Genomic DNA, 16,559 nt, shown 5'->3' on the forward strand with positions numbered 1-16,559 from the left:
CGCGGAGGAGCCCGGCGGCGGCATCGGGAGGGGCCGGTACCGGGAGGAGGGCGGGACTTGACCGGGTGGTGGGCGTGGCTTATACCGACCACGCTCCTCCTCCCGCCGCAGGGCAGCGCGGCGTCTCGCGGTCCGCCCGCCCACACGGGGGCGCTGTGGCGCCGCCGCGCCCCTCCCGCCGCCGCCGGTGAGGCTCGGCCGCCCCCGCCCCGGTGAGGCGGGATGGGCAAGAGCTGCAAGGTGGTGGTGTGCGGGCAGGCCTCGGTCGGGAAAACCTCCATCCTGGAGCAGCTGCTCTACGGCAACCATGTGGTCGGTGAGTGCGGGTGTAGCGGGCAGGTCGGGCCCGGGCAGCGCTGGCTCTGGGGATCCCCCTGGGCTGGGCTGTCCCCGGTCGGCCCCAAACACCGGCCGCGCGTGGGGAGCTCCCCGCGCCGTGCCAGGCCCCGGCAGCCTTCCCAGTGGCCGCTGCCCACCCCCGGCAGGCTCGGAGATGATCGAGACCCAGGAGGACATTTACGTGGGCTCCATCGAGACGGACCGGGGCGTGCGGGAGCAGGTGCGCTTCTACGACACGCGGGGGCTGCGGGACGGGCTGGAGCTGCCCAAGCACTGCTTCTCCTGCACCGACGGCTACGTGCTGGTCTACAGCACCGACAGCAAGGAGTCCTTCAAGCGTGTCGAGCTGCTCAAGAAGGAGATCGACAAGTCCAAGGACAAGAAGGAGGTGAGTCCCCCGGGAGGAGGGGCTGCGGAGTGGGATCTGCTCCCCTGGGGCAGGTTCTCACCTTTGGTTTCTCCAGCTTGTCACAAGATACTGATGGGTCCCTGATCTGTGAGACACCCAGCAGTAACAGGCTGTCTCCTGGGATGCTCTCTGAGTTTACAGGCGCTCAAAAGCTCCTTCCACTTTGGGGCTGGTTTGGGACACATGGACCCTAGCAGGAGGGGAAGGGAGCACTGAGATCATTGGATTTCAAAAGGCCTTGACGTGGACGGGGAATCAGTGGCAGGGCCAGGCCCACCACTGAGGGTCTCCGCGGCAGAGCCAGCCCTGCAGCTGTTGTGGTTGGTCGTCAGGGGCCCTTCTCACCCTTTTGGAACAGGTCACCATTGTGGTTTTGGGCAACAAGTGTGACCTGCAGGAGCAGCGCCGGGTGGACCACGATGCAGCCCAGCACTGGGCCAAGGGCGAGAAGGTGAAGCTGTGGGAGGTGTCCGTGGCTGACCGGCGCACGCTGATCGAGCCCTTCATCTACCTGGCCAGCAAGATGACACAGCCACAGAGCAAGTCTGCGTTTCCCCTGAGCCGCAAGAACAAGGGCAGCGGATCCATGGATGGATGAGCCTGCTTCTCCTTCCCTTCCATTGCCACCTCCTCTTCCTCACTTTCCTGCTTCCCTTGCACCCACCTTCTGCTGAATCCTGTCTGGTGTCACGGAGCCTGTGGGAAGCAGGTGGCACGAGGAACAATCATCCCAGGGCTAGGGATGGTCCTGGCAGATGAGAGAGACAGTGGGACAGGAGCCACTCCTCTCCCTGCCCAGCACCTGCAGCTGTCAGAGGTGCTACAGGAAGGCCAGGATTCACTCAGTGACCCCCTCTGCTCTCAGGTGCAGGCTGGGAGAGTGGAACAGAGGCACAGCACAGGCTGGCTGGAACGTGGGCATCAGCTCCACATCTGGAGGGAACAACTCCCTCAGCTCCACATCTGGAGGGAACAACTCCCTCTTTGTGTATTTCCTGATTACATGTGGGCAGAGCCTGTTTGCTGGCCCTGCCTCCAGCCAAGCAGCTCTCCTTGCCCTGCCCCAGCTGGCTCTGTGCTGCTCCCTGGCAGCTTGTCCCTTACCCTGGCAGTGTCCACTGCTCCTTTATGCACTGGAATATCCAGACATGCTGCACCAGGGAATGCCTAGAGCAGGGCGGGTGCTGTTCCTGAGGACAGAGTGCCCATATCCACCATTCCAGCCCTCTTCCTGGGTTCTGCCCTGAGTGCAGACTCAGCCATGAGCCTGGAGGAGATGGGGTTGTGCTTCACCTGCATACCTAGATCCTTGGAGGAGCTGGGACTGTACTTGCCTTGCACACCCCAGATGCTTTGGGCTATGGCAGCTCTCACTGCCCACCTGTCACGATGCTGCCTCTTCTCAGAACCACCTTAAGACAAGGCACAGGTGTCCCAGCCCTACCCAGCAACACTCGTTCCCTTCAGGTAGTCTGGATGTAGGAAAAGAACTGATGAAAAGCCCCAGTGTGTTTATACTTGTTCCTTTTATTTACCGAGTAACGCAATAAAGCGATGAGATTCGGTTATCAAAATATTTTCCTTTTTTTTTTCCCAACAGTTATAGTACATCAAAAAAATATACAATGAACATTACAGGAGGGTACTGGCCAAGTCCCTAGAGTCTGGATATTCCATTTTGGGTTAGTTTTTTTTTTTTTTTTCTGGTGTTTTGAATCAAATTTCACATCACTCCAAGGTTATTTACAGAGGGGCACACATTACCGAGCGCTATGGACTATCCCTACTCCTAGTACAGCATGTGCTAAGTCAAAGGCAGTAAATGCTTTGGAGAGCAGGAGGGGATTTGGGGGGATGCCATAACGGGGGTTTCTTACGCAGCTCATTGCAGTATTATTGTTACTAGAAGGAATGGCTTTCACAGGGTTAAAGTGCCAAGAACAGGAGTGCGTCAGGACTCCACTGGTGAGGGGCAAGGAGCAGCCATGGCTCCAGCACAGGCTTTTTGAAACAATGGAGGGGAACAGGCCCACTGGTGCCACGCGGCTCTGCAAGCTGGAGCCCAGCTGCTCCAGGCTCCCCAAGCTTCTGAGGGGCTGGGCACAGCACCAGGGGCTCGTGGCACAGGAGAGGACCCATTGTCCTGCTGCGGTGGCTGGACTGAGGGTGACCCCACGGGCCTGGGAAGGGCACAGTGAGACGGGCAGGGATGGCTGGGGACACACCGGCCATGGGCTGCTTGGCACTGGGGAACAGGGACAGCATCCCTCCTGTCCCCTGGGGCCCTACCAGCACAGGCTCCTGTTCCCTGGGATGTGGGGTCCCTACGTGTTCCCTGGGCTGTGGGACCACCTCCCTATCCCTGGCAAAGCCGTTTCTGCTGGGAGCCTTGCTTCCCTCAGCTGTGCTCCAAGCCACATATCCCACCACTGCTGCAGGACCTTTCCACTGTCTCCACGTACAGCTGCTCAGTCTTCTCCTGGTGCCGTCCCTCCACTCTCCTCCTTCCCTGGGGAAGGGATGCCCTGAGCAGGTGAGTTCATACCCAGGGGCTCCCTCACTCTGTCTCTGTGGCAGGAGCGCAGTGGTGGCTCCACAGTTGGTGCTGCCCACGGACCCGGCAGGTGTGTGCTCTTTCCTGCCCTTGCCAAGGCTCCAGCCCTGGGAAGCAGATATGTTTCAGGCTCCAGCCCTGGGAAGCAGATATGTTTCAGCCATCTGAGTCACCCATTGGCCGCTTCCTGTTCACCTCCCCGTGCCAGGACCCATCCTGAGCATCGGTGGAGCACGCTGGGCAAAATCCTTCTGAAATCCAGGCGCTGCTTATGGCCAAGACATCAGGTATGTGTGCTTGTGCGTGTGGATTCCCAGGTGCACGCACCAACCCGCCTCTTCCCGAGGGCTGGGAGGGAATGGGAGTCACAGCAGAGGTCTGAACCAGCACCCTGGGCCGGGGACGGGACAGAGCTCAGTGTCATGTTGGTTCTTCTGCTGCCACCACTGCTCCGGCTGCAGGGATGCATCAGCACCAAAGGGAATCGCAGGCGGCCAATGCGGCGGGCGAGCTGCCCCCTGGATTGCATAGATCGGGGTGGGGTGTTCCTCCAGCGAAAGGTCCATTTGGGATGCAACTTTCTATGTACAGCAGCGTGCCGGGCCCCCAGAGCGCCGCGGTGACAGTCCCAGACAGGTCATGGTTGGGCTGTCTGAGCACAGTGAAATGCAGAGCTATGGCCTCGGGGTCCCTCCAGAGCCTGGCACTCCGCAGGCTATGTGTGCACCTGCCACCTGATTGTCCAGGCTGCTGAAGACACCTTTGATTCCGGGAGTCATCAGTAACTTCCTGGAAGCTCCTAACTGGGATGGGATTGGAGGGCTGTGCACGGCAGGTGAGCAGCAGCATTGCCTTTCACTGGAGAACTGAAAGTGCTTTAGGGACATTCACTCAGCCTCACAGCATCTCCCGGGAGGTAGGGGCAGGGCTGTCCCTGCGGTGGGACAGAGACAAGGACAGGTGCCAAGCACAGGGTCACCTCCTCGGGGAGCCAGCACCAGACAAGCCTGGCGCTCCCGGCTTTGCTGGGCACGAGTGGGGCCCAGCTTGGCCACATGCCCATCGTGTGCTTCTGGGGCCAGGGCAGGGCCCGTGTGCTTTGGAGGGAGGAGGCGCTGGCCCTGGGGTCAGCTATTGCTCTCGGAGTGAGGATACGGTCAGTGTGGCCAGTGCCTGCCACCGCGGGGGCTCTTTGGCTGGTGGGACGTAGGGAATTGTGGGGATGGGGGTCTGGTGGGTGGCACAGAAAGCCCCTGCCAGCACAGGCAGGTGCAGGGCTGGCAAGGGCACAGCCAGCCCAGGCTGAGAGAGAAACTGCCAGCTTCCCACTTGTGCCAGAGTTGTTTCTCCCAGAAAGAGCTGGGCTGAGATTCCCCTCACAGTTCCCTTCCCACTGGGCTGGTAGGGACCAGAGGGATGCTCCTTGTCCCAGGGACCAGCCAGCTCCTCTCTTTCCAGTCTGGTAGCTGGGAGGGCAATGAAGAAACAGCCAGCAGGCCAAGGACAGGCAGGCTCCGGCCATGAGATGGTCCTGCTGATTTGGACACTGTCCTCTTCCGTGCACTGCCTGGGCTCATCTGCTGAGCAGGGGGCCAGCACAGGCTGGGGGAGTGGTGGGGATGCGCGGCAGGGCTGACCAGGCTCTGTTGGGGCACCTCTCTCCAGTGGGAGCCCTCTCCAAGCAAAGGAGAAGCTGGGGTTGATGTCTACGACTATGTTTTCCCACCAGCCAGGAGAGCAGGTACCAGGAGCGCTGCCCCCAGCGCGCAGCCCCCGCAGCCCAGCCCAGCCGCAGTGCACAGACCCTCGGTGGGCCAGCGGCTCTAGTAGGGTGCGAAGACGATGGGACCCGGCGTGGGGCGGACGTGGGCCGGCGGCGTTCGGAAAAGGGCTGGTCCGAGGATCGGGGCTTGGAACAGGGTGGTGGCAGCTGCTGGTCGCAAGGCAAGGGGTCCAGGCATGGCGCAGACAGCGGCGGCGGTGAGCGGGCTCGGCAGGAAACGGGTTGCCAGGGTTTTGGTGAGGTGCTTCTGCAAAGCCAACTTGGACTGCAGGGAGGGAGGAGGAGACACCATGAGACTGCAGAAGAGGTGGAGGAATCACAAGTGCTGCCATTGCGAGTGCCGCTGCCAAAGCACTCCCAAGTTATCCCCGTGCTGGCCTTCCCAGGAATAGACTCAAAACCCACCACCACAGCTCACCCTCCTTGAGGGGAGAAGCTGTGCTGTGGTGATGGAAACCAAGGTTTAAGAGCAGCAGCTCCTGTAACTCACTGAAAGGATGGCTGACGGCGAGGGAGGCTCTGCGAGCAAGCCGAGCGAGTGCTGTGCAGGGAGACAGGTACCTTGAGAATACTCACTGCGAGGGCAGCATTCTTCTGCAGCTTGTTGTAGGGGCTGTACTTGGGCTTGGGTGGCTTCCCTGCCAGCCTGTCTTTGTGCCGCCGGCTGCTCATGTGCTGGGGAGGAAAACAGCTGATCATTGGGAGCCAGGACAGCCGGGCTACAATGTGGCTCAGGTCTGTGGGGACACCCATCACCCTGCAGGGGCCAGCAGGTACCCACACCCTGAGTCCCTGCATGCCCACACCCAGTGCCAAGGCACTCCCGGGGCATTGTCACCTGCTTGAGCTGGGTCTCGGAGTTGACGTAGATCTCGCACACTTGGCAGTGAAATGCCTTATTCTGGATGTTGATGCTGCCCTTGTTCCCAATCCGCTTGGACTTGTGCCCTGCCCGGGAGAGCAGCTTGCCCCGGCCTCGCCGCAGTTGGGTGCCGTGACCTTCCAGCATTGACTTGTGCTTGGCGCCTGGCGAGAGGGGATACTCAGCAAACCCAGCCCAGCCCCATGCCAGTGCCACAGCAGCAGGAACAGTGCCCTCCAACAGCACCAACCTGTGCCCAGCAGCACTTGCAGGCAGAGGGGACAGGGAGCTGCCTGGGACCCCAGACTTTGACCATTGCTGCGCAACCCATTCCCAAACCCTGCCAAGCTGCACGTCGCAGGCAGAGCAGAGATGCTCATCTTCCCAAAGACCCCCCCTCCATGTGCCAGCTTTGGAGAAGCTGCTATTTTGAGCGTGCGCTGGAGCCTGTCGCCTGTCCCCGGGCGTTAGCACAGTCTGCGGAGTCGGGCGCGCGTCGCTCGCCGTGCTGCAGCATCTGAGCCATGCCCAAGGTCAGAGCAGAGCCGGCCGTGGAGCCAGGAATAGCTCAGCGGGGTCACAGCAGGTGGGGAAAGAGGAACCCAAGATCCCTACACACCTGGGGACAGGGCACTCCGTCCTGTCCCTGCCAGCGCCGGGATGGCGAGGGTGCATGGGGAGCAAGTAATTTAAGCCCCTGCTAATTAATTCTATTTTTTAAGGCGTGAAGCAAGGAGCTGTGTGACAGCCACAGAGCAGTGCCAGCCCCCAAACGTTTGTTTGTTTGTTTGTTCTTTTTCCCCAAATCAGCTCCTGAATTTGTAACTGGAGCTGACAAAAGCAAAAGGACACGTCTGCAGCTAAGCCACAGCAGTGTCCTGAGCCAACCCTGCACATGGCAGCTGCTGCTGCCCCAGCAGGCAGTGGGGTGGGAGGAATTGGTTCCCAGTATTTGCTGAGCTGGGGGAGAAAAGGACCTTCCAATTAAAGTTGGGGTGCCCAATTTAAGCATCCTCTAGAGAAAGGGGCAAGCTAGGAGCTGGAACTGCAGGGCCCACAGACCCCACTGGGGACCTCTGTACCATGGCTGCCATCCCCTGCTACCACCCTGGGGGCCCCGCAGCAGCTTCCACAGCAGCCCAGCCCAAAGGGCTGCCCTGCACAGCCCAGCAGTGATTTTGGGCTATGGGGCTCCACAGCTTGCTGCATTCCCAGGGGCCTTCCCCATAGGGCCACAAGCCCAAACCACCAAGCTGCTTTGGGAAGTATTATTCTGGGTTTGGAGCAAGCCCTGGCTGTCAGCTTCAAGCTAAATGGAAAATAAAGTAGCCTCAATCACTTGATTAATGTCCTTAATTGAGACATGAACAGTATGAGTGACCTTGTGAAAATTCACCCTAGAAGCTGCAGTCCAGGTAAAACCCCATGGCTTATCTGCGCAGGTCATTTTAATGAACATTTTTTAATTACAGCAACGCTCATTAATGCTCGCTACTTCATTGCAAGGCTGCTTGGTTATGGGGCTTTGCTCAGAGCCCCAATGAAGTGGCAGGGGGCCGATGCCCCTGCCCCCCATAATGTCCTTACCGGTGTTGTGAGCCTCCAGCTGGGACAGGGAGTTGACGGTCACTTTGCAGGTGGGACAATACAGGTGCTGTTTGCTCTTTTTCCCCTCTTTCTCACTCTCAGGGGCTGAGCTGATGCTGCTGCCCGACTCTGCTGCCTGTGCCTCAGCTGCCTGGGCGGACGAGGAAGCCACGCTGGTGGCATCCGAGGTGCCCTCCGACAGCTCGGAGGCCGGCGGGGAGCCCAGCGGGGCAACGCTGCCTGGCAGCTCCACAGGTGATTCCTCAGTGCTGGGCACCAGCCCCAGGCTGCTGCCCTCACCCTCCGACTCCTGCAGGCTACTGGCATCAGCTGGCGGGAGGAGAAGGAAAGGGGAAAGAGGAAAAGAGAAAGAAATGGGCAGAAAGAGAAAGTTCTCTGTGCCTGAACAGGTTTTCTGGATTTCAGGGAGCACCCCTGTCTTCCCCAAGACCATCCCAGACAATGTGTGCACGCATCCATCCCTGCCGAGGGCAGCTCTTCCCCAGGTCTCTCCTATTTCAGCTGTTATCTGCAGTGCATGGAAGCTGGGCTCAGCTCAAAACCCCAGTGCTGCCACAGCTCCCACCAGCCCCATCCCTGCATGTGGCAGAGCCCTGGGGATGTGTGGGACAGGGCTCACTCCCATACAAAACACCTCCCAGAGACACCAAATCACAGGGAAAACACCCCCCGCTCCCCCACGGGCACGGGAGCTCAGGTGGCACCTCTGCCACCCCGACCGCAGCCTCCTCAGCCCCACACCCCCTCCTCGTACCTGTGCTGCCCAGCTCCCCACTGCCCACAGGGCTGGGGGCCAGCTCGGCCATGCTGTCCTGGCCAGGGGTCCCTGCTGCAGCCCCCACCACCTTCTGCTTGTTCTTCATGGCCTCGATGGCCTTCAGCCTCCGCGCGTGCTTGTGGCCCTTGTAGTGGGCTTCAGCCTGGTTCTGGGGGGAGAGCGAGCGGGATGGCCGAGTCACTGCTGTGGCCAGACAGACAGATGGACATGGGGAGGGCAGGGCATGGGCTCAGACCCAGGATGTGGCCACTCAGGCATGTTTCTAGTGCAGCCACCTTACCTGGTGGCATCCACCCCCAGGGTAGAACCACTGCAAAGGGGTGTTTGGCAGTGGGGTGTAGCAAAGAGGGGTGTTGGGAATGAGGTGTAGCACAGAGGGGGTGTTGGGAATGGGGTGTAGCACAAAGGGGTTTTGGCAGTGGGGTGTAGCAAAGAGGGGTGTTGGGAATGGGGTGTAGCACAGAGGGGGTGTAGAGAATGGGGTGTAGCACAGAGGGGGTGTAGGGAATGAGGTGTAGCACAGAGGGGGTGTTGGGAATGGGGTATAGCACAGAGAGGTTTTGGCAGTGGTGTGTAGCACAGAGGGATTTTGGCAGTGGGGTGTAGCACAGAGGGGGTGTTGGGAATGAGGTGTAGCACAGAGGGGGTGTAGGGAATGGGGTATAGCACAGAGGGGGTGTTGGGAATGGGGTATAGCACAAAGGGGTTTTGGCAGTGGGGTGTAGCAGAGAGGGGGTGTAGGGAATGGGGTGTAGCACAGAGGGGTGTTGGCAGTGGGGTGTAGCACAGAGGGGGTGTAGGGAATGGGGTGTAGCACAGAGGGGGTGTAGGGAATGGGGTGTAGCACAGAGGGGGTGTTGGAAATGGGGTATAGCACAGAGAGGTTTTGGCAGTGAGGTGTAGCACAGAGGGGGTGTAGGGAATGGGGTGTAGCACAGAGGGGGTGTAGGGAATGGGGTATAGCACAAAGGGGTGTTGGGAATGAGGTGTAGCACAGAGGGGGTGTTGGGAATGGGGTGTAGCACAGAGGGGTTGTGGCAGTGGGGTGTAGCACAGAGGGGTGTTGGCAGTGGGGTGTAGCACAGAGGGGGTGTTGGAAATGGGGTATAGCACAGAGAGGTTTTGGCAGTGAGGTGTAGCACAGAGGGGGTGTTGGGAATGGGGTGTAGCACAGAGGGGTTGTGGCAGTGGGGTGTAGCACAGAGTCATTTCCCTCCTCTCCCCAGCCTGCTCTGACACCAACATATTGAGGCCAAGGTATCACTCTCTAAGACATCACCACATTGCTTGCTTGGCGAGATAAGGACCCTGCTCTGATTAAATGCATCAAGTCACTCCTAAAAGCAGCTTTCAGGTAAAATTTATGACTCTGGAAACATACAATGAATTGTTGCTGTAAAAATGAAATAAAGAGGTTTTTTGGTGGGGAGGACACATCACCCACTGTATCCTAAGGGGTGTCCAACACATGGTTCACGTCCCCAGCTCCTCTCTCTCAGTGAATGCTGGATAATGAAGCGTGACTCTGACGGATTCATGTCTGCACAAAACTGATAAAAATGGCCAGAGAAGAAATCCCCTGAACACTGGTGTCCTCCCAACAGGGACAATGCTGCATTGTCCCCCAAAACAACCCCAGTTTGGCAATTTATGGAGTGGAACCCCAGTATGAATTAGACACTGTACCCGTGAGTAGGACAGATTAATTTGCACAGCATTCCTGGGGGCCAGCTGAGGATTCCTGGGCTCAGGAGGGGGAAGCATCCTACCCCATCCCTTCCCTTCCCTCTCCCTGTGGCTTTCTAAGGGCTGGGAATGGGAGCTGGGGCTGTGGCTGTTACATGGGAAAGCAAAGGGCGAGTCCAAGCGTGATGCCTCATTAGCAAAGACAATAAACTCCCCCGGGATAACAGGGCTGGAACGGGGCTGGGTGCAGCCAAAGTAGGTCACAGCCTCCATGCTGGAACACCCGCGGGCTGTGAGGGTCTGGGCCAGCCAGGGGGACTTGGAGGGACATGGGCAGAGTGGGAACAGGGGCATTGGGTGCTCGTGGGGGCACTGGGAGCACGTTGTGGGACCGACCCTCCTGGCACAGCACCTCCAGCTGGGAAGCAGCCTGAAACAGGGAAGCAATGAGCAATGAAGGAAGCAATGTTTTGTCTGAGCTGCTTGGCCACGGAACGGAATCATGAAGCCCAGAACCAGGGATTTTTGCTGGCAGAGCAGCATCAGCCCCAGGCACTGCAGATCCAGCATGGCCAGGCTGGGATGGCTCCTCTGCAGGCAAGAGCAGCTCCAGGAGCCCACAGCCCCCATGCTGCCGGACACCAGGAACCGGCAGCTCCGGTGGATGAGACTGACCCATCGATGGGGATGCCCCTGCCAGGGCCTGGCCCTGTGCCCCCTCCTCACTCCCAGCCCCATGTGTGGCCCCACTTACGGCAGAGTTGAAGCGCAGGTGGCAGATGTTGCAGGAGATGAACTGCTTCTTCTTGAGCGGGGCCGGCACACCGAAGGTGTGGCTGATCACCGCCTTCTGCACCGGGTCCATCTGGAAGGGGAGGGAGGGCTGGGTGCTGTGTCCTGATGGCTGCCCCAGCGTGGCACCATGTCCTGGTGACCCCCATGCCTGTCACACTCCCAAGGAGCCACGGCCAGTGCCACAGAGCTCACAGTGGGTGGCTGGAAGGAGCAAGGGGCTGCATCTGCCGAGGAGCCCTGCGGCCATGGAGGCTCCCCTGCACAGGGCAATGTGCTGTGTCAACACTGGCTCCTGTCCTGCTTAAACCATACCTGAACCCATCCAATCCACCAGGTCCCAATGTCAGCTGTGGTCTGGCAGAAGGGATGAGACCCCATCTGTACCAATGTGTACCCAAGTCCCCTCTCCCCCCACACAGACATTTGTGCCACAGGTGGCAAATTACCAGTTTCTGTTTGAACCTCAGTGGCTCCCCTTAACCTCAGCAGGAGCAGAAACCACCAAAATGGGGGACAGAGGTGGCCAAAACAAGCATCTGGCCATTCATTCTCCATGTGCTCCTCACCAGAGAGTTGGGATGTCCCCATGCAATGCCAAAGGCACGAGCAGGGCCATGTGTGCCAGACCATAGGACACTTGACAGCCCACATGGGTGCCAGGGCAGGAGGGACACCAGTGCTGGCTGCCACAGGCACAGCTCAACCAAGATACAGTGCCCACAAAAGCCCCTCTGGCCTGCCCCAGTGCTGCCCAGATGTGCTTTCCACCCGCACAAACCCAACAATGACAACTCGGTCACCAGGCTGGGCACACACAAAACCACTTCAGTGACCTGCCAGGAGCCATGTCTGTCCTCCAGCCCGCCCAGGGCTGTGGTGGGGCCAAGCATGTGGCTGGTGCCAGGCCCCAGCCCTTCTGTCTCGCCTCAGGGCTCGGCCTCATTCCACAGCCCAAGCACCAAACTGCTTCCAAAAGCCATAATTGTTTTTAACAAAATGCATTTATTAAGGAAGAAAACATAAGAATAACCTCTTTGTCTGAGCGTGGCTCCAATCTATAATGCAAGTATTGTTCCCTACCCTGTGGCACAGGGAGATTATCTTATCTGAGTCCTGCTGTCAGGAGAGCCCGGGGTTTTCAGCGATCGTATTTCTCTACAAAGCTATTTCACTGCCGAGACAGGTGCATCAGTCTTCGAGGCACATGCCTGGACAACAGCACCATTATCAAGACCCCAAATTCCTTTCCAGGAGTGAGCAGAATGGTAAAAGCAGGTGATTAATGAAGTGCCTGTTTGCTATGAAATTTTACTCACTTATCTGGCATATAAATGAAGAGGCATTTGGGGTTCGGCAGAGACCTGGAGGAAGCTACAGATGGCCAAGATGCTGCTCCACGCCTGACAACAAACATTGCAACGTGCTGCTGGCAGCACCCCCATGCTGCTGGGCTGCTGGGCCAGTGCTTGTTTTCTAGAGAAACACCCACCTTTCCATTCAGAAAAGAAAAATGGCTCCAATCTTCCCAGCAGTCTCAGCCACCAGGCTCCAGCTGGTTGCTTCCACCGGCTCCCACCAAACAACACTGGCACCCACCGAGCACTGCCAGCTCCCCTGGGCTCATCCACGCCCTGAGCAGGGTGGGGATCAGAGGAGGATGCAGAGGAAAGGGAGATGCTGGCACAAGGACACAAATGAGGCCAGGGACAGTCCTGGCCTCATCCCAAACCTGCCAGTGAAGCCAGCGGCAGCAGGGCCACATCTGAGCCTCAGCTACACAGTGGTGGTGCCGAACAGTCCCAGTACAGGGTCTTCTCATCCTCCTGGGGTTATGCCAGGGTGATAGCACCAACCTGGGTCTTTCCACCCCCTGTGCTTTTGCCAAGTCCACCCTGCTCCACCCTGTGGCACAGCAAGGAGTTGTGTCCAGCAGAGCACCTGCTACTGCTCTGGGCAGGCACAGGACTCACGAGCTCTCAGGGGCTGGGCTGGCCAGCACACTCAGACTTGGCTCCTCACCCCAGCCCCAGGCATCCCAGCCAAGGCACGTGGTGGCCATTGCTGCTCCCGCTGTCCCAAAGCGAACACAAGCACTGTCTGTCTCAAGCTGCCCACCCTCACAGGAGCTCACATGGTCCCAGGTGCTTTGCCAGAAGCCCAGCCCAGCTCCAGCCCACACTAAGCATATCTGAAGCCTGGTGCCACCAGAGAGCCCTCATGCTTCTCCCTGAGAACGAACACAAACATCCCTTTATCCCTCCCTGCCGCATGCCCTCGCAGCTCTCTTGGATATGGAAATGTCCCCCCAGCTCCCACGGGGCCGGTGAGGGGCTGTGCTGCAGCCGTACCTACCAGCACCTGCAGCCAGGGATCGAGGCTCTTCCTGGTGGATTCCAAAAGAACGGAGCCAGCAGCAGAGGTGGCTTTGGGCACCGCAGTCTTGGGGAATAAAGATCCCGGCTTTATAGTCAATTACTATTGACTCACATTACTTTATTTATCCCTGGATGTTCCTGCCGATATAAATAGCGATCCCTGTGCCGAGCTCCCTGCGGCCACTGAGGTCAGGGGCAGGAATTCACAGGGATGCAGCATCCCTTCAGATTGTGTCTGCTGACTGAGTTTTACGAGGCGCTGCTGGGTCCTGGGGATTTGCAACATCCCAAGCTAAGGGAAGGGCCTTTGGAGCAAGGAACACGTCTCCAGTGCTGTTAGAGGATTTTTTTCCCCTGCTTGTTGCTCTAAGTGACAGGAGGCAGCTTGGAAGGGTTTTGTTGGCTCCGGAGTAAAACATCTGCTGGGTTCATGGGAGCCCTGTGACCTGCTCAGAGTGCAGAGTGTTCTGCTGGGCAGTGCAAACAGCTCCAGCTCCACAGGGCATTGCTGAGCCCTCACAGCATCACCAGCGATGCAGGGCATGAAAGGGGAACCCCCAGGTCCTGCTGCAGAGCAGCTGCAATGTGGCAGCGACCTCAACAAGGGGCAGACCCTGACTGCTCCATCCCTCTCCCCATACTGAGGCTCAAGTGGAGCCTGACCAGCCTGGCACAGGACACAGGGATGTTCCAGCTCTACACCCTGAGGGATGGAGGCTCTGCTCTGGCTCCTCCAGAGCTGCCAGACCAGCTCAGGCTGTAGGGATGCTCCAGCCCTTCATCCTGTGGGAGGGAAGCTCTGCTCTGGCTCCTCCAGAGCCACCAGCCCGGCACACCCTGAACCTCACCCAGCCTTCCTTTGGCCACATCTCCAGCACAGACACACCCCAAAGCGCAGCTCCTGCCCCCGGACCATCAGCCAGCAGCACGCACTGGGCTCAGGTCGGAGCTCAGAGTGGTTGACTCCAGGTCCCCAGATGGCTTGGACAGCCTACCCTGGCATCTCTGTCCGTGTCTGACCCATCCTCTGTGTCAGAAGCCCACATGGAGCACAGCAGCCGTGTGACACTGCGTGGCTCCAGCAAGTACCACGTTCATTTTCCAAATTACTGATTTTTTTAAAGCAACAACCGTGGGTGAACACACGCTGAGGCAGTGGCAGGTGGGAGCCAAGAGGAGAGGACAACAGGCGTTGGGTCAAGTTCACTCCTGACTCCAGCGACTAAAAAAAGAGTCCAGACAAAAAGCAGGAACTATAATGGCATCAAAAGCCCTCCTGTCCTGTGTTCCAGCTCGTTAGCCTGGGGAGAGGCTGGGCTGGGGCTTCAAAAGAGCTTAAAGGACTCAGAGCCTGAATCCCATTCAACAGCAACAGGAATCCTGTGCCTAATTTCTGAACTGTCTTTGAGGATCTCGGCGATAATTTGCACCTTCCGAGCACGTTTAAGCTCAAAGCCACTCACAAAACACCAGTGGGCAGGGAGGGGGCTCAGGAAAGTCCCATTTCCAGGCTCATGAGAGAAAACAATGGGCATTGACTGAACCCCAAAACAATGGCACGCAGTGCCTCTGGGGCAGAGATGGGGAGCAGCCCCCGGAGCAGCCCCCAGGCTCACTGCCCTTCCCAGAGCACAGCCTGCCCCACAACAATTCTAGGCAGCACCCAGGGGTTACAGAGACCCCCATGGGGCTGGGACCAGCCTGGGGGAGCGGCGCAGCATGGGGAGAAAACCATTTCACACCCGACACGGTGGTGGGTCCTTGGTCACATCCATGGCATTTTAACTGTCTAATGGAACATCTCTAAAGATGTGGGTCATTGCCCACTCCAGGCAGCTGGCTTGGTGGTCCAAGGTCAGGGACCTGGAGCCCAAACTGGGGGTGGGAGCAGCCCCCCAGCACTCTGACTCCCCCAATATCCACGGCACCAGCTACATTCCTCATATCTGTAACATACACTCTCTCTCTTTCGTTTCTTTTCCTTATTTAATTTTCAACTAATGAACTTCTCTCCAGAGCTACTTTATTACTATTGATTCAAGGGGCAAAATCCAATTGATCTTGGTTAAAATGAACCACGTTTTTAATTCTGGTACTGACAGGCGCTGGCTGGGCAGGAACTTCTCCAAGCTAAGGGCAAAAGTGGGCATGTTGAACTGGTGTCCAGCAGCTAAAGACCCCAGGAATTAAACCAGAAACTACCTGGTAGGGTTCAAGGAGTAGTGCCATGCAGAAGATGGACTGCTGTAGAGGAGGAGGGATCCAGCAGCCGATGCCCATCCTCCCTGGGGACTCACCGTGTTGAAGTTGGGGAAGAGGTTAAGTGGTGATGTCCCGTTGAGCCTGAAGGTCAGAAAATGCTTGATGTCCAAGGGGGGATGAAGAGGCCGGCCAGGGATGGGCAACGACGCCAAGAGGGGGCTGCTGTGTCCAGAGGGACCTGGGCAGGCAGAGGGAGAGAGCAGAGTTAGCACTGGTGGTCCCTGCTCGCAGCAGGGAGACAGAGCACACCAGACATGGCACGTGGGGACATCTGCCATGGACATCTGCCATGAACCCCCACCGGGAGCGGCCCCAGCCCAGGGTGGCTCTGGGCACCCCTTGGCTTTCCAGGCTCCAAACCGTCACCCCAGTTCGAAGCTGGATGCGGCAGCCTCCGCATCCCAGCGTGGACACGCGCAGGAGACTGAAGCCTCAAAAGGTGTCCAAACCTCCCCCAGGGAAGCAGCTCTTCCACAGAGCCACACAGCCCTGGGCTCCCCCACACCAGCACCCCCAGGGCTCCTCAGCAGGGCTGGTGAGGTTTTGGCTGCCAGCAGCAGCCAAAGGACTGGGGGCAGAGGCTGAGCTGCCCCCTCTCCTGCGGCATAGCCGCCACTCCCCGTCCCCCGCAAACGAACCACGCGCTCCAGCGTGAGATTTAAAAATAGCCTAGAGTTATTAATAATGTTCTGTTTCAATAGAAAACACCCGTGGGACAGAGGGGAGGAGGGAAGGAAGGCCAAGCAGAGACCAGTCTCCGGCATGCTCCCCATCCCAACTCAGACTCATCACAGACGATGAGCACAGGAAAGCATCCTGCAAGTGGCAGAGGGAGTCCCTGCCCAGCTCTGGGAGCAAGGAGGGGGGAAAGCGGAAATAAAAAAAGTCAACTAATCAAGCACAATAAATAAGAAACGATTTCAGAGTGCAGTGAGCCAGAAGGGCCCATTCACATCCCACATGGCTTCACAACCCCTCCAACCCACCCACAGCCCTGTCCTTTTTCCTACAGCAAGGACAAGGTCAGTGTTCCTCAGTCCTTTAGATTTTTTGGGGTTCTTTTCCACCTGAAAGGCATCATGGATCCCTTGACCCAGCACAGCACAGC

At 58.3% G+C, this 16,559-nt stretch overlaps 3 protein-coding genes across 6 annotated transcripts in view; 2 read left to right on the forward strand and 1 right to left on the reverse strand.

Annotated features, from left to right (window-relative positions):
• The window catches only part of ODAD4 (outer dynein arm docking complex subunit 4), a 241,591-nt gene that overhangs the window by 36,206 nt on the left and 188,826 nt on the right, over window positions 1-16,559 (forward strand). The window lies entirely within an intron of this gene.
• NKIRAS2 (NFKB inhibitor interacting Ras like 2) lies at window positions 149-2,322 on the forward strand. 2 transcript variants are annotated; one of them, XM_068212362.1, is made up of 4 exons: window positions 159-316; window positions 486-563; window positions 661-727; window positions 1,107-1,321. In XM_068212362.1, the coding sequence occupies exons 1-4, from the start codon at window positions 223-225 to the stop codon at window positions 1,201-1,203; spliced, it is 336 nt and encodes a 111-aa protein (XP_068068463.1). In that variant the 5' UTR covers window positions 159-222; the 3' UTR covers window positions 1,204-1,321. The 2 variants fall into 2 exon arrangements, with proteins under 2 accessions (XP_068068462.1, XP_068068463.1); XM_068212361.1 differs by having other exon boundaries at window positions 149-316; window positions 486-727; window positions 1,107-2,322.
• Window positions 2,256-16,559, reverse strand: part of ZNF385C (zinc finger protein 385C) — a 60,462-nt gene continuing 46,158 nt past the window's right edge. For 2 of the 3 annotated variants that reach the window (XM_068212342.1, XM_068212344.1), the window contains 7 exons: window positions 15,487-15,629; window positions 10,774-10,884; window positions 8,310-8,481; window positions 7,535-7,864; window positions 5,924-6,111; window positions 5,647-5,760; window positions 2,256-5,350 (listed from right to left, as the gene is read on the reverse strand). In XM_068212342.1, the coding sequence (XP_068068443.1) occupies window positions 5,126-5,350; window positions 5,647-5,760; window positions 5,924-6,111; window positions 7,535-7,864; window positions 8,310-8,481; window positions 10,774-10,884; window positions 15,487-15,629 (1,283 nt within the window). In that variant the 3' untranslated portion in view covers window positions 2,256-5,125. The remainder of the gene's footprint in view (window positions 5,351-5,646; window positions 5,761-5,923; window positions 6,112-7,534; window positions 7,865-8,309; window positions 8,482-10,773; window positions 10,885-15,486; window positions 15,630-16,559) is intronic. The other variant, XM_068212343.1, reaches the window with a different exon arrangement.

Source organism: Anomalospiza imberbis, chromosome 22, assembly GCF_031753505.1.
Source record: "Anomalospiza imberbis isolate Cuckoo-Finch-1a 21T00152 chromosome 22, ASM3175350v1, whole genome shotgun sequence".
Classification (NCBI taxonomy): Eukaryota; Metazoa; Chordata; class Aves; order Passeriformes; family Viduidae; genus Anomalospiza; species Anomalospiza imberbis.

Coding starts and splice junctions, on each gene's coding strand:
- NKIRAS2 (XM_068212361.1), top strand. CDS start 223: ATGGGCAAGAGCTGCAAGGTGGTGGTGTGCGGGCAGGCCTCGGTCGGG. Junction 317..485: donor CTACGGCAACCATGTGGTCG/GTGAGTGCGGGT, acceptor CACCCCCGGCAG/GCTCGGAGATGATCGAGACC. Junction 728..1,106: donor AGTCCAAGGACAAGAAGGAG/GTGAGTCCCCCG, acceptor CTTTTGGAACAG/GTCACCATTGTGGTTTTGGG.